Raw genomic sequence first — 24,047 nt, forward strand, 5'->3', positions numbered from 1 at the left:
CGCCGGGTGCCGCGAGCGAAGGCCCGACGGGAACCTAGCTGGGCGGGCGCCCGAGGACGCGCCTGCGCGAGGGAGGGAGGGAGGGAGGGAGGGAGGGAGGGAGGGAGGGTGGGGCGGGGCGGGTTCCCGCAGGAAGCCGGGCGGACCAGACGAGCCCTCGGGCCTCCAAGTGACAGCGTTGTCGCCCTCACTGGCAAGGCACCTACCAGAACACACACACACACACAAGCACACACTCTCCTCTCTGTCTCTCTCGCTGTTTATTTTTGCATCACCTCTCCAGGATATATTTTTTTGGTTTGTTGTTTAATTTTGAGACAGGGTTTAATAATGCAGCCCGGATTGTCCTGCAATTCACAGACATCCGCCTGCCACGGCCTCAGGAGTTCTATGCCTGGCATTATTCCAGTAAGCTTTTTTCCTCCCCTCTAATAAAGATGTGATCAATTTAAAATGCCAACTTGAGCTCTTGTTGATAACCATGAAACAAAATGGTGTATTAGAAGAAATTCAAACGTTAGTTTTGTTTACCCTTGGTTATGATATCCAACAAAGCACACCACGAAGTCCTGTGGACCCAAATAGATACTACGTTTAGATATAACGTGCACGGTGGTGTGTACCTTTAACAGCAGAGCTCTGGATCTCTGAGTTCAAGGCCGGCTAGGCCTACATAACTAGTTCCAAACCAACTATATAGTGAGACGCAGTCTCAAAAAGTGTTCATATGAAAAACAGGGGCCTGGGTGTACCAAAAAAGCCTCCAGAAAATATAAGAAAAAAAGTGACCTTATTAAGACCCAACATTTATGCCTTAAATGTTTACATTTAATATTTAAGAATTGCACACAAATATAACAATGTAATTACCGTTTTCTGAAAAAGGCATAACTATCCTTTGAAAGCAAAAGACAGCTGTTTCCCATTATCTTTATAATATCTTTAGACTTTAACACAATATTCTCCTATAGATGTATAAAACTTCTATTGCTTGAAAGTCTCCCGAACATATAATAAAAAGTAGTTTCGTGGATACCGCCATCACTCTTCACTTGAACACTTTAAAGGTCATCTGGTTACATCCAGGAAGTCCACCCGGGATCCCTCCAGTCTGAGCGAGCTCTGCTTACTTCGCTGGCCAGTCTACAGCACTAAGTCAAGTATTTCACAGCCTGCAGGAGGATCATGTCACCATGAAAGAAAGAAATGGGGTGTGAATTCATTCCAAATCCTAGAAAGCAAACTTATTTCCACCTCATGATAACAGAGGACTGGGGTACACTTATAAACTTGCCCAGCCTTATAAAATTCTAGCATGGCCCCTTACATCAGCTTCACTTAAGTGGTTGAGGAGTTTACAGAATGGTCAGGAAGACCAAACAAGTAATGTGATATATAAAGGGAAAATACAGTATAAAACATGAAGTTTGTACACTTATGTGTATTTTATATAAATGGCATTTTATTTTCCAATTCTCAATTTAGATTTTTGAGACAAGGTCTTCTGCTCTATCCCAGGTTGACTTGGGCCTTACTATGTTACATAGGCCGTCCTTGACCTCCCAGTTAATCCTCTCTCCTCAGCCTCAGAGTGCCAAGAATTCAGGCAGAAGCCATCACACCCAGCTCCACTTAAGTTTTAGAAATAAAATTCTCGCCGGGCGGTGGTGGCACACGCCTTTAATCCCAGTACTCAGGAGGGAGGCAGAGGCAGGCGGGTCTCTGTGAGTTCGAGACCAGCCTGGTCTACAAGAGCTAGTTCCAGGACAGGCTCCAAAACCACAGAGAAACCCTGTCTCGAAAAACCAAAAAAAAAAGAAAGAAAGAAAATTCTCTTCATTCCAGTAAGTAGGAGCCTCACTTTAATTATGATATCACAAATGCTCCATGTATCGAGAGTGGTCCCTCCTCACCACTTTATGTTTAGCAGACTGCGCTGTAGGCCCTACCTTGTTCATCCTTCATGCGGCATCGAAGAAAGAAATCAGTGCATTCTGGTCGTAGCTCTCAAGAATCTCCAGTAGAACAGGCACTTTAGTTTTTACGTTCGTGCCTTTGAACTTAAATTTATCTATGAAAAGATCAGTAATCATACCTATAAAGAAAAACGTTATTTCCTGTCATTGATGAGTTATTTAACAATGCACTTAGTACTTTATAATCACTGATGTGTCATTATTCAACATAAGTAAATCTTGAAAAGGTTGGCCTTTATAAAAACAAGTATGTATATATGTGTTTTAAGCAACATTCAAGACACAAATATTTAATAACCTTTCTAACAACTGGTTCAGACAACCACTGCCAGCCATTCTGAATCACTGCTGGTACACACTTCATCACAGTGATGTCTGTTCCACCAGGAAGCTTCAACTGAACGAAGACACTCCACCTCTGGGCTTACTGGTCAGGGGCAAATTATTTCACCTCTGAGTTTCCCAGATGTAAAGCAGGGACAAGCCAGGTAGTGGTAGCGCATGCCTTTAATCCCAGCACTCAAGAGGCCGAGACAGGTGGCTCTCTGTGAGTTCGAGGCCAGCCTGGTCTACAGAACTAGTTTTAGGACAGGCTCCAAAGCTACAGAGAAATCTCGTCTCAAAAAAAACCAATAAATAAGTAAAATAAAACAGGGATAGTTCAAGTTGTCAGTCATTTATACAAGACCCAGGAGACAAGTAGATTTTAGGAACAGAAAAAGGAGAAAAAGAATATACCATGGGTGGTAATGGGACCGAGTGGCAACAACATCTGATAGCAAAATGGCAATATTTTGGCAATTAAATTTATAAGTGATTATGTATTTTGCACTAAATGGAATAAAAAAGAAATTGACATCATGTCAGAGTCAATCACAGTAAGGCACATTTTGCTGATAAATGATTTACAAAAGCAAAACTCTGATTTTCAAAGCCGCTTTCTGGATTTTGGAAGCACGGGTAAGAGCTGGTAGATCTACAACACCTTCACTTCAGGATACTGTAAAAGAGATCCTGTGCGTGCCATACAGCGAGCATTAAAATATTCGTGTTGTTCCTGTAGGAGGAAGACTGCAGGCTAACGGGACAAGTGACGGTGGCCCAGGGAGAGACGGTCCTGAAGGCTTAGCCGCTCACTAGCTATGTGATGGCAAACTTTCCTCTCACGTCTGGATAAAGCATACTGAAAATGAAGATAAAACCATCCACCTTGTAGAGCTGTTGCAACAGTTAAAAATCCCCTGGAAGCCGGGCAGTGGTGGCGCACGCCTTTAATCCCAGCACTCGGGAGGCATAGGCAGGCGGATCTCTGTGAGTTCGAGACCAGCCTGGTCTACAGAGCTAGTTCCAGGACAGGCTCCAAAACCACAGAGAAACCCTGCCTCGAAAAACAAAAAAACAAACAAACAAACAAAATCCCCTGGAAGACGGTGCCGTGCGTGGCACACAGTGGGTCTCCCAGGAGGACTGCAGACAGGCCCTTCTCTGAGGCTGCTCCTCCCTCCCTCCATCTCTGCCTCCACTTCTCTTCATCTTTTCTCTTGCTGTCATAAAATCTATAACATACCCAGCTCCTCACCAAAGCAAAACAAGTTTTAAACTGTGGATTTAAGCATCACATAAATATCCCTAGGGAGGTTTTACATGAATAGATTAAAATGACTGTATTTTTACAGCAGCAACAGAACCTGAAAAAGTCATCTGTGAGAAATAAAGTGTGGATGGTGAGGTCTTGTGGGTAGAAAGACTTCTTCACTGTGCTCGTAATAATTCCACTTTCTCATTTACTTGCATTTCTTTTTTGTTTGTTTATTTATTTGGTTATATATTTTTTTGGTTTTTCAAAACAGAGTTTCTCTGTAGCTTCGGGCCCTGTCCTGGAACTAGGTCTTGTAGACCAGGCTGGCCTCGAATTCACAGAGATTTCCCTGCCTCTGCCTCCCGAGTGCTGGGATTAAAGGTGTGTCACACAACTGTTACATCACCCGGCTTACTTGCAAAGTAAAAAATGTTAAAATGTAAGGCTACCCTGGCAAAATACAGAAATACTTTGTACAATAAGCTGGCTGACACAGGCTCAGGACAGCTGTGATCTCTGCCAGCTCCTTTCACAACTCTTGGGCTAACAAACTGCCAAGGAGAAAGAAGTACAGCAGTTTGTGCTAGAAAGGTCCACTCACCACTCACCATAGAGCCTTTCAAGGTGTGCAGGCTGCTTTTTGTATTCTTCTTGTAGGTGATCTGCCTCTTCTAGAATACAGCGGTATTCTGGAATCAGGAAGTTCGTATTTCCTTCATGAACCTGCAATTCCTTATTAAAAAAAAAAGAGAGAGAGAGAGAAGCACCTTGGTCAAATTGTAAATTAAAGTATTATAACTAGAAAACCCAGTGCTAACAATCACGGTCACGGTCCCACAGATGCACGCACATCCTTACCTTTAAGGCATCAATTAACTGCACTTTCTTAGCCAGAAGCAACTGATACTCCAGCTTTGGGTGGATAAGCTTTAGAGTGTGCTTGACTGACACTTCGTTTATCTCTACAAGAAGCGGGCCAGGCAGCAAAGTCACTTTCATGAGAAACATCGCTATTATAACAACTGTAAAAAACTGGATGAAGGAAGAAGGGTTTTCCTTTTTTACCGTATGATATGTTGAGATTAATTTTCCTTTTTGTGGCTTCTTTAGAAAGCACATCTTTTAGGATAGATATTGTAGAAATGTTGTCAGATTTAAAAACTCCTTCTCCTTTCCTACAAAATCAATGTATTTTTACAAAGAAAAGTTATAGGAGCGAGTGGTCCCGTAAACACGTATTTTTGCCTAGAGTTTAATTTAAATTTCACTTGACTTAAGATGAGCTGTGTATAACATTAACATGAAGCAGACTAAACATGTATTCTATCCTTCACCACACCAAGGCAGCCTCTGAACTAAAACTAAAGATCTTGTTACACACAATCCTCCTTAGATGAGAATATTTAAGTACCCCATTTAAAACTGGTTTCATTGTGGATGTTAATATTGCCAACAACTAACCTCATATATAAAATGTATTTAGAATTGCTTATTTATACACATACATAAATACATTTTTATTTAATGTATTCACACAAATAAACTATAGTATTACTATATGCTTTATCCTTAAAATAAATCTGGCATCCAACCTGGACTAGAGACACCTGTTGTTTTTAAGGCCTAGCATCCACTGCCACGACTTATGACCCCAGAACCCATAGTTTTCTTTAGGAAACTCTACTTCCCATGCCAGGAAAAGTGGAGAACACTTGTAATCCCAGGAATCAGAACATCCCCCCCAAGGACAAGGGTAACACAATGAAAATTTCAAATCTAAGCATCATGGAAATTAAATTCAAAGACATAGAAAACAGTTTCAACAACATCACAGCAGAAAATTCCCCAAGTTAGAGGCAGTCAGGATGCCAAGCAGAAGAGAACTTCCCCTTGTCATTATAGTTAAAGGACTAGATGTTCAGAACCAAGAAAACACACTGAAAATGTCAGAGAGCATCATCAAATCACATATGAAGCAAGCTGAGCAATACAGCAGGGTTTCCAAGCGATGCTTTTAAAAGGCTACAAAGTTACAACTTTCAAGTTTGGGAAAAGAATAACTGTTAGCCCAGACCACTCACTACCTCCAGCAAAGCTACCAGTCATAACTGAAGTGGCAAGAAAAGTTTCCCATAGTAAAAACAATTTGTGACCATTAAGCCAACTCATAGAAGATACTAAAAGAATTCTGACTGAAGAGAAATACAAACACATCCATGGGGCCACAAGGGAAGAATAAACCACTCTCGAGTGATAATGGTTAAGTCAGAGAGAATAGGAAAACACCAAAATATTGCAAAATCAACAAAAGGACAGGCAGGAATACAAACTTTTTAGTTAAAAATCTAAATATTAGTGTTCTCAATTTCCCTTTCATCGGTCACTGACTAACAGAAGGGATTTAAGGGCAGGACCTCTCTACTGTTGTCTCTGAAGCCCACACCTTGCCATCAAGGGCAGAGGCTGCTAGAGGTTTAAGGAAAGAAACCTGACGCCAAGCAAACAAGGTGCCAGCAAGCACTGTCACTGTTCTGAAATCTGACAAAACGGACTTTAAAGCAAAACTAGTCAGAAAAGACAAAAATTAACTTCATATTGATTGAAGGAACAATCTGTCAAGAGGACATTACAATTTCAAACATACCCAAATGGAACATGGGTCCATTCTATGTCTAAAACAAATACCAATAGTGGTCAAGTCACAGGTTAGCCCAGCACAATAACACAGGAGACTCCAATACCCCATTCTCATTGATTGCAAAAAATAAAGACATCTTAAATGACATCATAGATTTAATGGGTTTAACAATCATCTAAAAACTGTAGGAAATTATATTTATAATTCAATATTTACTACAGATTTTATAGACATTTTACTGGGAAACATTAATCTTTACATATTCATCTTAATTCTATTTATTTAATAGCTTCTATTGGACATTACCAATTTTTAATTACATTATTTTGAAATGATTCCTGTTTTAAAACAAATGAAAACTTTGGTATTTTATATTGCCATTTAGTAGCAAGGAATAAATCGGATTTACCTGTATACGCATTCGAGTTGTGTATCCAGAAAGGTATTCTGGAAGTAAAATGTCGCACATTCTCCTGCTGGAGGCTTTTCAGGAACTTCAGGCAGGCAGAACACCATCCAAGAGTGAATCTCAGCGAAGCTGAACTGGCCTGCTAGAGTCAGCGTGTTCATGGGCCTGCAAGTGAGCAGCAGAGGCGTGCACTTGTGTGTGGAGCCATGGAAACACTATACGCATACATTTATAAGCAGAATTTCAAATACGGCTTAACACTTTATTTCACTAATTTTTAAATTTGTGCACAGGGGCTATGTAGCCCAGCATCTTACTACACACACCAGGCTAACCTCAAATGCACGTCGGTCTTGCCTGAGTCTCCAATGCTAGAATTACAGGTATGTGCTATCACTGTCAGCTTTAAATAAATACTTCTAAGAGACGTCTGTTTAGAAAATATTTCTTTATTTAATGTACGTTGGGCTTTGCCTGCATGTATGTCTGTATGACGGTGTCAGATCCCCTGAGCTGGAGTTATAGACAGTTGTGAACTGCCCTGTGGGTGTTGAGAATTGGACCCAGGTCCTATGGGAGAGCAGGCAGTGCTCTTAATCTCTGAGCCATCTCTCCAGCCCCCTTAAAAAAGAAGTTTTATGAAATTAATCTTACATATCAAACAATTGAACATTTTAATTTTACAGATAAATGTCTGAATGCTTGTCTATACCCGTACCTGTTTTTGCTAGGTGTCTTATAGTGAGTAGCTTCTTTCTCATCATAACAGGCTTTATAAGCTAATTGGGGCTATTCAGGTAAATTTGCTTGTTTGGAAATTTATGTAGTATTTGTATTACATGACTACAAAACACATATGAATCAACTCAAGGAAATAATCAACATATTGTAAACTTTAACATCTGGGCTTGAAGTAGGGCAGACACAGATTTGAGTAATAATAAAAATAAACCCATTATTATGTCAAAGTAATGTACGCTAATAAATTATTTTTTAAAAAAATAGAAAATATATAAGCACCTGGCAAAATACATGTCACAAAATATTAAATTACTGTTTATCGCTTTCCTTTTTCCTTTGCTTAATCCCATGTTATCTTGTCCCAAAAAAGCTATCAGCATTAAGAAGCTTCTCTGGAATGGAGCCCAGAGAAGACACTGTGTGCAGCATTAAGAAGCTTCTCTGGAATGGAGCCCAGAGAAGACACTGTGTGCAGCATTAAGAAGCTTCTCTGGAATGGAGCCCAGAGAAGACACTGTGTGAAGATGTGAAGGAGAAGCCAGTATTGCTCTGGAGACCTCAAGACGTTAGAGATGCCAGAGGCATGGGATTCTGTAGTGGCATTTCAATTGTATTTTAATAAATAAAGCCTGCCTGAAGATCTGAGAAGTAAAACAGTTCCACTGGTCAGTCTTACAGACCAGGTTATGGTAACACACACCTTTAATCCTGGTAACCACAATGACACACACCTTTAATCTCGTTAGCCACCCTAGTGGCCACAGAAATCGGGTGGTGCATGCCTTTAATCCCAGAGGTGCACATCTTTAATCCCAGCCCTAGAGAGGAATATAAGACTGTAAGATGAGGAAGAGGGGGACAGATCTCAGACACAACCTCCTTCTGAGATGAGGGTTAGCATTTCAGACTGAGGTCGAGGTTAGGACCAGTGGCTGGCTGCTTTGCTTTTCAGATCTTCCCGTTGAACCCCAATTTCTCTCTCTGAGTTTTTATTAATCGTGCTTCATTAACTGAAGCTAAAGCTGCTAACAAGAAGTGTGTTGAAGTCAACAAAGCTGAAAGGGGTTGGAGGTCTGAAGAGCGTTTGACCTCAGACATGGAGATACAGAATCTGGAGTTTGTCCAGCTGGTTTTTGGTCTTGTTTTGATCCAGTTATTTCCTCACTAGCTCTTGTCCCTGCATTTTAGAATGGTAACGCATATCCTGGGCCATTATATGTTGGAAATACTGTGTTTTATTTTGATTTTTATAGGGTCTTACAGTTAGGAGACTGCATGAATTTCAGAAGAGACTTTGAACTTTGAACTTCTAAGCATTGTTGAGACTCTGATAGACTATGGGGACTTTTGAAGTTGGACTGAATGCATTCAGGGGGGCCAGGAAGAGGAATGTGATGGTTCGAAAGAAAGTGGCCCCCAAAGGGAGTGGTACTATTAGGAGGTGTGGCTTTGTTGGAGTAGGTGTTAAAGGAAGTGTGTCACTGTGGAAGCAGGCCTTGTGGTCTCATATATGCTCAAGTCATACCCAGTGGGACAGACCACTTCCTGTTGCCTTTGGATCAAGATCTAGAGTTCTCCAGCACCATGTCTGCCTGCATACCACCATGTTCTCCACAATGATGATAATTGACTAAACCTCAAAAATGTAAGCCACCACCTCAATTAAATGTTTTTCCTTTCTAAGAGATGCCATGGTCAGGGTGTCTCTTCACAACAATAGAAACCTGAACTAAGAAACTGGGTATATCAACCACACATCAGGATAGGCGCCATGCTATGCAGAAATCTGTCAAGACAAACTAGGCTCCATGATCATTTGGCTTTTTATTATTGTTTAAGAGAGAGCAAGTATGTGAAATTGGGTGGACAGGGGGTTGGAGGAAGATTTGAGGGGTGTTGGTTGGGAGAGAGGAAAAATATGGCCAAAATATATTGTATGAAATTCTCAAAGAATAAATAAAACATCTAAATAGGAAAAATGAAAATATTAAATTTTGTAAAAAGTCTTTGTTTGCTTTTTGTTTGTTTGTTTGTTTGTTTTCCAGACAGGGTCGGTCTCTCTCTCTCTCTCTCTCTCTCATCTCTCTCTCTCTCTCTCTCTCTCTCTCTCTCTCTCTCTCCATCCCTGGCTCTCCTGCTGGCTCAGCAGGGAGAAACACTTCCTGTCAAAGCTGACAGCAGAGTCCACTCCCTAAGACTCACACAATGGAGGGAGGAGAGGACACCCACTTCCTAAAGAAACAACACTCTCTCCCAGCTTACCTGTCATGGTCAATAAAGTGAGTTCTTTGATGCAGTGATAGTGGTTTGATGTGGTACTGGCGAACCTGACAGGTTTTTGGTTGAATTCTCGGAGTCACATACGCCTGCAGTGTGCCATACTGGCCTTCAATTGAGCGAATCTGATAAAAGAAAAACTAGATGTCAGCTGCATAAATAAATTTTCAGATATTCACTTAGTATCAAATGCTTATGTCCAATCTCTCCTGGACTATCTGAGGGATACAAAACCTCTATCTATACTCTTCTGTCACAAGAGTATAGGAAAACTTTCAGTGATTCTGGCAGTCATTAACTAAATGAATCACCTTCTTTTAAATATGCTGAAATATTTACACATGAAATATAAGTATACTGTGTTTGCTTCAAAGTGACGTTAGGTGGCAGGTGACATAAGACAAGCATGCCACGTGCTGATTTTCACGTTTGGGATTTCCATAACAGAAAGGCTGGCAAAGCTGGGCAGGGTGGCACAGATCTGTATCCCAGTAATTGACAAGGTTCAAGGTCAGCCTGGGTTACAAAGTGAGACCAGATCTCATCCCACCACCCTTCTTCCTGACAGACTGAAGGAAAGCTAGAAAAAATTCCCTGTTGGAGGAAACTTCAAGAGCAGTAATTTTAGAGACAGCTACAGACTGAGTCCTAACAACAGAAACAGCGGCCGGGACAAACTAAAACCCAACTGGTCATTTTGGAGGTGCTACTTCAAAATGATTCATTTCGCAGAGAAATTTCAATACAGAGAAATGACAACGCATATAAGGCACAGCAAAGGGGAAAAAGCTCAACATTTAGGAAGGTAACAAGGCCAGAGAGACGGCTTAAGAGCGTGCATTGCTCTTCCAAAGTCCCGAGTTCAGTTCCCAGCCACCCACATTAGGGTGCTCACAACTGCCTCCCATTCTGCTCCAGGGTAGGTAATGTCTTCTTGCCTTTGTAAACACTGAACTCACATGTACACACACACACACACACACACACACACACACACACACACACACACATGGCTAAAACCCAAAACTTGTCAAAAATTGTTCTTGGGCATCAGAAAATAAGAATAAGATGGAAATAAAAGCAATTCCGACCATTTTACCTTGAGCTCCAGCCTGGTGGTATTTGCCTGGCACCGATAAGTGGCAAGAAGAAAATTGTCGCTTGACTGGAAGAATTTAAAGATGAGAAACAACAAATACCATCAGCAATACTGTTTGCTATTTACTTGAATACCTATCACTTTAAAAAAAAAATAAAGGTTTAGGAGAAGCAAAGGAGACAATGAGGAGGGAACCATATGCTGAAAGTGAGAGATGTCTTTCCACTTTTTAAAATATTTCAAATCTCCACGATAAGTATTCTCTCTTAAGAAGCCACAGTCCTAGAAACAAGCTTTTTTTCTTTTGAGACAGGGTTTCTCTAGGTAGCACTGGCTCTCCTGGAACTCACAGAGATCGGCCTGCCTCCCTAGTGCTGGGATTAAAGGTGTGTGCCACCACCGCCTGGCTACAAACAAGTTTTAAATTAGCATAAAGTAAGCTTTTCAGAGAATTCCACAGTGATGTAATAAAGCAGGTTAATTGCTTTTTGTTTAAGGCAGGACGCCAGGTATCCTTGATTGGCGTAGCTATGTGACCAGGCATGACCTAGAACTTCTGGCCCTCCTGTGTCCTCCAGAGTGTTGAGATCACGGGTATAAACCAGCACCCAGGCTTAGGAAGTGCAGGGTATGAGCCCTGGGCTCTGATCATGCCAGGTAAGAACTCCACCAACTGAGCGTCATCCCCAGGCCCCACACAGGTTACTTTATTAGAGCAAACTCAGAATAAAAATATTTAAACTTATACCTCTTGTTGTTTCATTGGGAGGGATGAGACAAGGTAGCTGCTAGTACCAAGGGTGACCTCGAGCTCCTTCCACCTACAGGTGCTGGGACTATAGTTGTGGCCACAGTGAGCAGTAACTGCATTGGTTTCTAAGCGAGCAGGTGCTTCATGTTTATCACAACAACATGTGGCAAATCAGGATCAATGACCGAATGATTTACATTTTTTTTCCGCTTAACTAAAAGAAATGCTTAGTATGAGAGGGTATCCAAAATCTGTTGGGTGTGGCAGTGCACACCTTTAATCCCAGCACTCGGGAGGTAGAAACAGATCTGAGTCTGAGGCCAGCCAGGACTATACAGAGGGTTACAGCCCAGCCAGGCTATTCTGTGAGATTCTGCCCCAACAGTAGAGAACTAAAAAAACAAAATTAGCCCCTCATACTTCACATAACTATCCACTGTAGTAATAGTTCATTTGTATTTTAATAAATAAAGCTTGCCTGATGTTCAGAGAATAGAACAGCCGCACTGATCGGCCTTACAGACCAGGCAGTGGTGACGCACACCTTTAGTGTAAGCAGTCACATCAGTCTGCCATAGCAACGGGGTGGTAGTGAGGCACGCCTTTAATCCCAGCCCCAGAGAGGAATATAAAATGGAGGAGACAGCTCTCAGATAATCTCATTCTGAGATTCCTGGAGGCAGGATCGCATTTCAGATTGAGGTAGAGGTAAGAGCCAGTGGCTGGCTGTTTTGCTTTTCTGACCTTCAGGCTGAACCCCAGTATCTGTGACTGGGTTTTTATTAATTGTGCTACAATCCACCTTTTCTTAGTCTGTTTTAGTTTTTTTCTTGTTTTCCTTTGGTGGTTCTGGGGCTCATGTCCAGGACCTTACACCGGCTAGGCAAGCATCCTACCACTGAGTTAGAGCCCCGTCTCGATTACTATCTACCACCTACCACTCCCAGGCACCATCTCGTCTCTGGTCTGTCTTCTCTAGTGCCTCTAATCTGGGCTTCTCTTGTCCCTAAATTCTCTTCAGGAGTCACACCTTGCTCTGCAATGACTGCCGGCCTGCTAGTACTAATGGAAAGAAGAGGTACAGCGGGCACGTCCCCCAATCCTAGCATGATCTAATTATGAGTAGTTCATAGAGAGCGAGGGCTCAAGGAAAGTCCACTGAATGATGGCTCCCTATAAGCATCCAGGAAGCTCAGAGTGTACCAGAAAGAAGGGGAGAAACAGGTATATACTACTGTAGGGCGGTGCAAAACTGTAGCGTTTTCAAGAAAAACGCTGAAGGACTTCTTTGGCAGAAGGGCTGCAGGAGAGGAGAAGCAGCACCCGCTAGGGGTGGCTGGAGCTATAATTACGAGTTGAAGCAAGACACATCCTGCAGGAAATGGGAACCTCTCAAAGGCTGAGAGATATGATTCAGTGGCTTCGTGCTTTACAAAGACCTCTCTGGGGGCAGCTATAGGGCCAAGAGTGAGTTAGCATAGGGGAAGCAAGAGGAGAGCAGGTAAGAGCTTAGGGGAGCCTAGGACAGGACCCAGGAGTCTAGGGCGGGGCCTCAGGGTCAGGAGAGGGAAGGGCACAAGCAGGTTAGACCAGAAAAGCCAGTAACGAGGGAAGCAGTAGTTCTGACAGTTCTTACAGACTCCACTCGAGACATGAAGGCTTTGTTTTAACTCACCTCTGTGTCACAGCTGCTAAAGCTCGCCACAGCAGAGTTCTTATCCACGTCAAGCAGATCTATTGGGACGTCACTCTAGAGCAAATACATAAAAACAAAAAACAGGTTCAGAAGGAAATGTTTGCACGAAGGAGTTCTAGTTCCTAAGTCTTCAAATTTGAGAGTGCAAATGCTTTTAATGTACTCTTCTTCCCTGGTGTTGTTTGAGACAAGCTTTCACCATGTACCCTGCTGACCTAGAACTCTACCCACAGACCAGGCTGGCCTTGAACTCACAGAGATCTTCCCCCTCTGCCTCTCCGTTGCTGGGATTAAAGGCGTGCTTCATTCCTGGCTTCTTCATTTGTAAAAAAGAGTCTCACCAGGGAGTCTGGCCTTAAAACCTAGGATCCTCCTAAGAATTCTGAGTGGGAGATTATGGGTGTGCAACACCATGCCTAACTACTGGTTCATATTTCTAGAAAGAATAAATTTCTAAGTAATTATTCTTTAATATTTGGGTTATCAGAAATCAGAGAATACTTTCTTATCTCTTTAAAGAATCTTCCTGCTTTTGTTTTTATTAGTGAAAGGAGGTTATCACAGGCTTTAATCATGGGGTTATTCTGATTATATCAATTACATGTGTATACATGAATATGTGCATGGAAATACACAGGTGTCGTCCTTGGTCATTTTCCACCTTAGCTTTTGAGACGGAGTCTCCACTAAATCAATTACCTAGAGCAGCTGAGCAGAAAGCTCCAGGCACATACACGTCTCTGCCTAGCGCTGGGATTACGTAGACAGCCACCTATACCTGTCTCTGCCTAGCGCTGGGGTTACATAGATAGCCACATATGGATCTGAACCCTAGTCCTTATGCCTGCACAGCCAGTGCTTCAGCAACCGAGCCATCTCCCGAGCTGACAGTCGGTTTTTATCAAGCCAAATTTCACCTGTTACACAAGCATGTGATCTCAGCAGATAAGTTTCTGAGAGAAAGCTGCTGCCGCCCTGTGGTGCCTGAGACTGGAGCTCCTACAGTGCTTCAGGGCAGAGCCTGTGAACTAGCACAATGGAAGGTTTCCTCTATTAATTAATAATCTGATTCTTCACTGTATCTTTTGGACAGATAAATTATCTTCTTCCATTTTGATACCATTCCATTTTTATGGGCTTTTCATCTAATAATCTTCCATCTATCCTTTTCTATTTCATGGCTATATCCTATTTTAAATAAATTAACCAAAAAAATAGTTGTGAGTTACCCATAAGTACTCCTAAATTTCACCCGTTCAGATTATCTCCTTCGCCTCTGGTCTCCCTAGAATCTGCTGGGTTAATAAGGAACTGGCCACCTTAGTATCTGGTGGATCAGAGAGCACTTTTTACAAAGGATTAAATATTGGAGCCTTCCCTGCTCTTTTTGAGGCAAGGTCTCACTCTACAGTTCAGGTTGGCCTCAAACTTGTAGCAGTCCTCCTGCCTCAGCCTTCAGAGTGCTGCAATTACAGCCCACAACCTGGCTCCTAACTTATACCTGAGTGTTCTAGGTGACATTATGGTTGAGATTATCCCAGAGGGAGGCCAAAGAAGGAAATTCTGGTGTCCTTTCTATTTTTTCTAGAAACTGAAGTTCACACATTTTTGGTTATTGAGTATACAATAAATAAAAGGTCAAGATAAAACTCAAATAACATATAAGTAAATTGACTACCTAGCAGAAGATCAAGAATCTATAAGCATTTAAAATTACTGTCTAGAATTAAAAATGCTTATTTTTTTTTTTTTGGTTTTTTCGAGACAGGGTTTCTCTGTGGTTTTGGAGACTGTCCTGGAACTAGCTCTTGTAGACCAGGCTGGTCTCGAACTCACAGAGATCCGCCTGCCTCTGCCTCCCAAGTGCTGGGATTAAAGGCATGCGCCACCACCACCCGGCCTTAAAAATGCTTATTAACAAATACACAAAACAAAAGCAAACACACAGAAACCAAGATCTGGCCTAAAACTAAGAAGCCAGGGATTCTGCTTACCTGTATTAGAACATTATCTATCGCAGTCTGCACCTCTAAGACAAGGCTGTAGCTGGCATCATCTTTATTCAGTGTAAACTTGTCATTTATACTAAATGAAGGAACTGTTGACTTTGCTTTGCTCGACTGAGAAGACTGTTGGTGGTTTTCTCTTTCCTGCAGTACCTTAAACTGCAGGTGCTCTAACTCACTCCTGCAGGAAAACACACACACTCCTATTACCCACAGGCACCGGAGATCCCTACGGTGTGCACAAACAGGTAAGAGATTTCCATTTGAGAAGCCATGCTTAGCTGGTCTAGAGCAACCGTTTCACACCAATAGGAGCATGTTTGCTTCTATGGCTGACCAAAGAATTCCACATCATTTATCACTGATCCCAAAACTAAAACATCTACTCAGTCCAAGGCAGTTACTACTGACAGAGCTGTCTTATAACTATGAATTACCAGCTCCAACACATGAACACGGTGGTGCTGTATACGGCCCTTCTCAGAAGAGAAGCCCACACGGTAGACTACACAGTAGACCCCATGAAAGACTAGCGTATGCTCTAGCCAGCGTAAGTGTCTCTATAAGTCAGTAGTGTAGACACACACAAGAGAGGGGAGGTTGCAGAATATTAACATTTTGGAAGCAACAGGATGATTATGAACCAGTGACACCACTGGAGTGCTATCAAATGTTGGAGCAGATTCTCTATGAGTGTGGTCAAGGAATGTTTCGGTTAAGGGGAAGGGCTACATGCAAATGAAGTAACAGTACTGGGGCAATGTGAAGTTAGCTAGCCCCAAGGGCATCTCTATAGAATGTCAGGATTATAGGCAGGTCACCACTCCCACCCAACTCTTTATATGGGCACTGGGGATCTGAACTCTGGTCTTCATGGTTTGCTGGCAAGTGCTTTATCTACTGAGCCATCTCACTATTTCCTTATTGCAGGAACTAGGATACCCTGGCTAAACCTGGCATATCAGCTTGTATAATGCTTTCCTAGTGCGCTTTATAAACAAGATCATGCAACTCATACTTGTGGCATCTGTGGTCTTCAACTACCACCAAAAAAGATGAGCTCCCACGTCCCTAAGAAGATCGCAAGGGCCGTGCGGTGGTGGCGCACGCCTTTAATCCCAGCACTCGGGGAGGCAGAGGCAGGTGGATCTCTGTGAGTTTGAGGCCAGCCTGGTCTACAAGAGCTAGTTCCAGGACAGGAACCAAAAAGCTGCGGAGAAACCCTGTCTCGAAAATTAAAGAAAAAAAAAAAAAAAGAAGATCGCAAGGGCTACAAGGGGTGCCCAGTCAGTCAAAGTTTTATCAGCTTCCATTTCCTTATTGTCTGTGGGCACAAGGTCATCTTTCCACAGGACATATCAAATTGGGCAAGCATGAAGCAATGTCAGCACTGGCGGGAGTCAGCTTTACTCAGGTCCAGCAAGAGAATGTTACTGAGTGGAAGGGTTCGCTGCAACAGTCAACGTCAGAGCTAGTGAAAATCTAGTCACTTCTGTTGGTCTATTTTTAATGCATTGGAAAACAGAAGCAAAACATTTTAACTACCTACAGCTAAGCAAATGAAAAAATGTAATTCTGGATCAGTAAGGTCAAGAGAGACTAATGCACCAGATGGGTGTGGTACATACAGCACTGTGGAGGCAGAAACAAAGGTCAGGAGTTCAAGGCCATCTCCATCTACAGACTGAGTTAGAAAACGCCTGGGCTGTGGGAGACCTTGTTCCACAAAACAAAAACCAAGAAGAATAATGCATAGGAAGGTAGATTTCAAACTTAAAATATTAATCAACACTTACTGCTAATTTTATCAGGCATATAAACTTCCATGAGATGTATCATTCTCACCAATAAAATAAAGCAATAGAGCCTTTGGGTAACAGGAAGGGAGAAGTGCAAACTCTGATGAGATGGAAACAGCAAAAATGTTACCGTAAGGAAGCAATTTTATTCTGCATTTCCTGATTAAGTTTTAGCTCTTCTCCTGGCCCACTCTCCTTATGAGTGGGCTCCGTTGTCAGCCCTGTGATCCAGCCTGTAAAGATGAGTCACAACCATGCTTAGTGCTGCATGCAAAAGCTGGTAGAACAAACAAACAAACAAACAAACAAACAAAACCCCTAATTACACTCCCCCTTTCCACCACCATCAACCTAACTTAGCCCCACAGTTTCTTAGAAAACAGAACAAAAAAAAATCAAACTAAAAAATATTCACACCATAAAAAAGTATTTAAACATTTCATGACACTCCTTTTTCCTTGAAGTGCTATAATCGTTCAATTATTAAAAACTTCAGTTTTCAAGTATGGTGTAAGTCAGTACTTTATAGCAAATTCAAAAGTAGCTGAAAACCCAGAATTGGCCCTTACTAATTATTGTCATGAGAGTCTGCACTTAAAGACTATGATAAGATTACAAAATCTATCTCTTTAAAATCATGTTCTTTATAAGAAATGCAGTAGGCCAAAACACAGTCTAATTTTAGTAAATACTTCTCTTTAAATCAAGGAATATAATTTAGTTTACTAGAGAAAGGCAAAGCTGTCTTCAAAATATTATCCAATGTTAGATCCAAAACAGGGCCTTATATATTTGAGGCCATAAAACCACTGAGCTGTGTCCCCAGTCATTTTCCTTATTTTTCTTTAATATTATAATTATTTGTACAGGTTGGGGGAGTGAGGGGTAAATATGCCAGGGCACAGAGCGAAAGGAGTCATACAATTAGCAGGAATTGGTCTCGGTCTCTCTCTCTCTCTCTCTCTCTCTCTCTCTCTCTCTCTCTCTCTCACACACACACACACACACACCTCTCTCTCTTTCTCTCTCTCTCTCTCTCACACACACACAAATATAAAAAAAAAAGTCAAAAAATAACTATTAGTGTAGATTTTTTTTCACTGTTCTTCAACTGCCCACTATCATTACCTTACCTGAATATGTGGCCAGCACGATTTCATCATAACCATCTTTCCCTATACAGCCACCCTGGATGGATGTGATGCTTTCAGACAGCGTCTAAGATAAACATAAGACCAACCACTTCATTAGTATGCAAACATTTCAAGGACATGTCAAAATAAGCACAAAGCCTCTCTTCCTGTCTCCAGATGCTCAACACATGGTTAGTGTACATCCATCCCGAGCAGACACTGAGATTGAGACAGATCCCAATGAATGCTAGACAAGTCCAGCATCTGCAAATACAGGAGAGAGGATTCAAAATAACCAGCAAATCTGTATACCACTCAGTATAATCATCTAGAAAATGAAACTATTCCTAGAAGGTTTGATAAATTATATAAACAAAACAGCTAGTAAATTTAGTCTGTGAATTTTTTCAACTTTTTTTTCTTTAATGGAAAAAACTATGCTTTCGTGTATGCTTTTAAGTTAACTTCTAGAATTTTTATCATAACCTTAAGGACATTATAATATTTTGAAATAAAACCATGGCATTTAAAAATCATACTCAGTGAATCTAAATACCAGGAAAAATTTACATTCACATTCATTGTCACTGAAAGTAAGAGACATCAGTTAGGATAGCTGAGTGAACCAGCAATATTACATTGTTACTTTTCTTCCTTAAGTTTTATTGTTGTTTTAAAACTTTACTATTCATTATAACTGTATATACACACATATGTATATGTAATATGTGAGCATGCACGCTACAGTGTGCATGTGGAGGTCAGAAGAAACCTGAGAACTCATTTCTTCCGTTCCTACCTCCCATGACTGTGGGGACTGAAATCAGTTTGCCAGGCTTGTGTGGTAAGCATCTTGACCCGCTGAACCATCGCGCTGGCCCATTCTCTTGTAAAACTCAAAAGAAATTTCTTTTGTGTGTGCATGATTTGTGTCAACTTTTAATTTTATTACACTTTCCCCACACAATTTCATTTTAAGGTTTATACTCATATACATTTTAGTATACTAAAATTAGTGGAATTCCTTTAACATATATTTATTTATTTGTATGTGCGTGGGGGTGGTATGTGCGTGTGAGTACAAGTCCCAAGAAACCCTGAGGCCTCAGAACATCTTGGAGTACAGTCACAGGCTGTTGTGAGCCATCAACATGGACGGTGGGAATAAAACTTGGCTCCTCCTCGAGAGCAGGGCATGCTCTTAACAACTGAGCAATCTTTCAGTATGGAATTATTTACATTAATCTACAACCAAAAACTTATGTTGAATTACCTTTCCTACAACCCATTGGCACCATTACTGCCAAGACTCTGTGGTTAGACAGGCCCTAGGCCCTAGGGGAGAACCTCCTGCTGTCCTGCTGCTGCTAAGTGGGACACAGCATCAAACTGACCCCTACTGACTTCTCTAGGCGTCTCCCTCTCGTCCGGGAAGCTTCTACTTATAGCAGGCGGTGATTAACCCAGAGACCCACGGCTGGCCCAGGTGCAGAGGACAAGAGACTGCGGAGTCTTCAGGCATAAACACACCCAGGCTCAGAGGACATTCAGAAGTGGTCAAAAGAGCGTGAGCCAGGAGCAGTGGATGATTGAAAGGAAGCATCTACTGGACACAGCAGGGTAGCAGCAGATTAAAAAAAAAAAGAACTTGTAGTGGTTATGATAGTATGCACAAAACACGTGTGTGCCCAAGCCAGACCAAATCTCAGCACGGAGAGGGGAACTGGGCACACAACCCCAGCCCCTGCACAAAACACGTGTGTGCTCAAGCCAGACCAAATCTCAGCACGGAGAGGGGAACTGGGCACACAACCCCACTCCCAGCCATGGAGCCATTGGCAGCTGTTAGCTGCTGGGAGAGGGAGAGATTGTTTTTCCTGGGAATGTAGTCTTTCGCTAATTCAACCAGGCTCCCATGGAAGACCACATTCGAGGATGTTTTGGGCAGCATAGCATGGTCTTGAGGGATTTAAAACAAAAAAAGGACGGAAGTCAGGAGAATAGAGAAACGGGGTGGGTCTGGGAGGAGTTGGAGGGGGAGAATTGATCAAAACACGCAGTACAAAACTCTCAAAGAACTGCTTTAAAAAAAAAATCCTGGCCAGGTGGTGGTGGCTCATGCCTTTAATCCCAGCACTGGGATTTTCTATCAGGACTAATGCAAGGAAGGGATGGAGAGATGGTTCAGTAACAGTGCGTGCGGCTTTTGCCAAGGACCCAGGTTTCATGAGGTGCCTCACAACTGCCTGTAACTACAGTTACAGGGGATCCAAGCCTCTGACCTTCACCCCAGACTCACAGGGCACGAGCGCGTGCGCACAACACACACACACACACACACACACACACACACACACACACACACACACACAGGCACACAGAGGCACACAGATACACACACACCTTTTAAAAAATACATTATTTCCTTGGGGCTATAGAGATGGCTTACTGGTTAAGAACACTGACTCCTCTTCCAGAGGACCTGGGTTCAATTCCCAGCACCCACATGGCAGCTCACAACAGTCTGTAACTCCAGTTCCAGGGCATTAGACACCCTCACACTGACAAACATGTAGGGAAAACACCAATGCACATAAAAAAGAGATAAATTAAAAACCTTTATTTAACCCCAAATTATCCATTAGTTGCAAACTGAAACTGCCTAGTGTAAGCTGTAGTCTTGTTTTTGTCATTTTTATTGATACAGGCTCCCAGATCGGCCCCTCTGTCATTAGGAAAAGAGAAGAAACACCAGGGAAGTAGCGGTGTTGGTGGTGAACACAAGCGAGCAAGCAAACGCTCTGCTGCTCACTGAGGTATAGGACAGAAGGCAGAGAAGACCTGAGGTCTAGTGGAAAAGCTTCGCAGCACTGACATGAAAAAGCACATCATGAACCAATGCCATTATATACTTCGAAGCCTGAACTATTTCTTTGGCTTCTGTTTGATTGTTTTGTTTTTTTCGAGACAGCGTTTCTCTGTGTAGCCATGGCTCTCCTGGAATGCACAGACCAGTCTACTCGTATGTGGTTTTTGTTTTTATACATCAGAAAAATTAGTAAGAATAAGTAAAACAAAGTAGAAAAATGATTCTATGTATGCCAGAATGTTTTTCTATATTGATGCTATACCTTTTAATTACATTTAAAATTTCTTTCTTTTTTTTTCCGAGACAGGGTTTCTCTGTGGCTTTGGAGCCTGTCCTGGAACTAGCTCTGTAGACCAGGCTGGTCTCGAACTCACAGAGATCCGCCTGCCTCTGCCTCCCGAGTGCTGGGATTCAAGGCGTGTGCCACCATCGCCCGGCTCATTTAAATTTCTGAACTAAAATCCCTTTACCTGACATTTCTTTTTATCTCAGAAAGCTGGTCCTTGGTGTCCAGAAGTGAGACTATCACTACTCCCCTGTTTCAAGAAAGTTCCTATGGAACCCCAACTATCTGACATTCATGTCTAAGCTCTTATTACCTTAAAACAATCTCATCAGTGAAAACCAAACATTTAAGTGTTTCCCCTCTACTGTGTTATAATTCATAGAAATTAGAATACACCATTTAATACCTAAGAAATTAAAGTGATATTCAAGAGTGATCCTGAAAAGGAATTTATTATTCAGCTTAAAGGCTGCTCAAACACAAGAACAGAGATTTTGATAATGGCAATATTTTTACAAGCATTTATTTATCTGTTTGCCCCGTGGGTTGAGCCTCGGGCCTGAAGCACACTGGGAAGGTGGTTACCACTGAGCAATATCCTGGTCCTTCCCAGTTTCTGCTTTGGGACAGAGTCTCACTAGTTTCTTACTCGTCAAGGCAGCCCTTGAATTTGTGATCCTCCTGCTTCAGCCAGAGCTGCTGGGATTTAGAGACCTCACCACCAGGTCAGGGTAGAGCAACGTTTTGTTTTAAAAAGAAATACTTTACTATGCTTGAATTTACTAAAATTCAAACTATCAACAATCTCTACACCAATGGACAAATGGGTAAGTATATAGTCTTGTCTTGCTTCGGGTTTACAGTATTAGGGAGAGAACCAGAACGTCATACACAGTTGGCAAGGCCCCCAGCACTGACCTACAGCACAGCCCCCACACAAATCTTCCTAAACTAACTTACCTGATCAAATCGTAACACAGGTTCGTTTGCATTCTCAAAACTGTACACTTCCACCATCCCATCATCTCTCCCAATGAGTAGGTCTTTAACCCCGTCACCCATGATGTCAAAGCTGTCGACGCACAAGATACCTAGGAAAAAGGGGGAGGTGTAAGTAATGAAAGGGATGGGTTAGAAAGCCAACAGATGCAGGAGAATATGGACATGTATATAACACATAGCTATGAAAATTTTATATAGTTAAGCTGGGTGGTGGTGGCACACACCTTTAATCCCAGCACTCGGGAGGTAGAGGCAGGTGGATCTCTGTGAGTTCAAGGCCAGCCTGCTCTACAGAGCTAGTTCCAGGGCAGGCACCAGAGCTACAGAGAAACCCTGTCTTGAAAAACCAAAAAATAAAAAATAAAAAAAATTATGTAGTAACTCAGAACTGGGTAAAGAAAAAGAACAACTTTATACATAATTGAATGTTTGTTTTCTCTATTTTAAATACAATTTACCAGCAATGAACCTACATTTCCATCTGGCTGCTGGCTTCTCAGGAAGCCCCAGGCTCTTGTGTCCAATTGGGCACCCTTCCTCTACTCATGGAATCTCAAACTTTTCGTGCCCCAAGCAAAGTTCTTTAACATTCTTCACTGCGCTGCATCACAACTGCTCTCTCCCCAGGCTTCCTCCATTTTCAGTAAATTTCGCCTCTGATGCAGAGACTAAAGAATTGTAGGCTAAATCTCTGCTGTCGTTCTCAGCCTCTGTACCAAACCCTCCACCTCCACACGCACACTGAGTGCCTCTCCCAGGACTTCCCACTGCACACTAATTAAAACCCATTCCTCAGAGGCTTCAGGGACCAGTCTGCCCACAGTCCTGTCTTCAGCCACACTGGCCTTTCTATTGTCCCCCAGTGAATCAAGCTCACCTCCTGTCTCAAGAGCTTTGCAATTATTTTTTCCTCCTCTTAGAATATTCTTTCTTTTTCTACAGCACGTTCACGGACACTGAGCCCAAGAGGAGCTGCTCTACCATACACTAAATTACTGCATTCTCTGCCGACGACCAGGTGAAGAGACCACACATAGTCAGTTGTTTGTTCTGTTTCCCCTAGCAACTATCTGCTAAGGTACAAACAGACGAACAAACATCCATACGTATAAATAGCCATCTCGCTACCTACCACGTTGGGTATAAATTCTTGGTACTTTACAAACTCTTTAGAAAATAAAAAGTTTCTGACCCACTACTATATTCTTTAAATCCCACCAAATGTCTCAGATTCCAGCTAAGTCTTATTCCAGTGGAATAATGGAGATTAACCTATATGTCTCTCCCAAACCACAAACAGCATTTCGTATTTTAAAAATTACATCTATAGTACAATACATGCCATAAACAAAAAGTTGGTAAGTCAGAGGTGTCTCTGTGAATCATAAGCCTGCTATATAATATAACCAAATAAATCAGAATAAATCGTATGCTCTGCTTTATTAAATAATTGTTAAAACTTCGTAATCTGAACTATACTGAAAGTGTACCTCCGCGCTTTTTGCTATTTCGAAGTTCCCACTTGTGTATTGGCTTGGATGGGGTGATTTGAACAAGCCCAAGCTTTCCGTCCGATGTGCCAAACACAAGGTCTTCTCCGGAGTCACCTAGTCAAATCAAGGTGAGCATCTGAACACCATAGCTTAAGCAGATTTTAATTCAAATATTACATAAAGTCTAAAAAATTCATTTGCGGAAATTCTTTAAAGGGAAAAATATCTGGCACATATGTATTAAATACCCTACAATACCACCATTCATATGCATGTCAAAAAAATAAACTAAT

The 24,047-nt window shown here is 41.9% G+C and overlaps 1 protein-coding gene across 1 annotated transcript in view; it reads right to left on the minus strand.

Moving 5' to 3' along the window:
- Window positions 1-52: 52 nt before the first annotated feature.
- Window positions 53-24,047, minus strand: part of Bbs7 (Bardet-Biedl syndrome 7) — a 33,752-nt gene continuing 9,757 nt past the window's right edge. The window contains exons 7-20 of the mRNA XM_075951070.1: window positions 23,752-23,868; window positions 22,220-22,350; window positions 18,105-18,189; window positions 17,102-17,204; window positions 15,161-15,353; window positions 13,146-13,220; window positions 10,720-10,785; window positions 9,606-9,745; window positions 6,603-6,767; window positions 4,621-4,730; window positions 4,414-4,517; window positions 4,164-4,287; window positions 1,950-2,095; window positions 53-1,172 (exon numbers count right to left, since the gene is read on the minus strand). Coding sequence (XP_075807185.1) covers window positions 1,962-2,095; window positions 4,164-4,287; window positions 4,414-4,517; window positions 4,621-4,730; window positions 6,603-6,767; window positions 9,606-9,745; window positions 10,720-10,785; window positions 13,146-13,220; window positions 15,161-15,353; window positions 17,102-17,204; window positions 18,105-18,189; window positions 22,220-22,350; window positions 23,752-23,868 — 1,547 coding nt within the window. The 3' untranslated portion in view covers window positions 53-1,172; window positions 1,950-1,961. The remainder of the gene's footprint in view (window positions 1,173-1,949; window positions 2,096-4,163; window positions 4,288-4,413; window positions 4,518-4,620; window positions 4,731-6,602; window positions 6,768-9,605; window positions 9,746-10,719; window positions 10,786-13,145; window positions 13,221-15,160; window positions 15,354-17,101; window positions 17,205-18,104; window positions 18,190-22,219; window positions 22,351-23,751; window positions 23,869-24,047) is intronic.

Source organism: Microtus pennsylvanicus, chromosome 16, assembly GCF_037038515.1.
Source record: "Microtus pennsylvanicus isolate mMicPen1 chromosome 16, mMicPen1.hap1, whole genome shotgun sequence".
Classification (NCBI taxonomy): Eukaryota; Metazoa; Chordata; class Mammalia; order Rodentia; family Cricetidae; genus Microtus; species Microtus pennsylvanicus.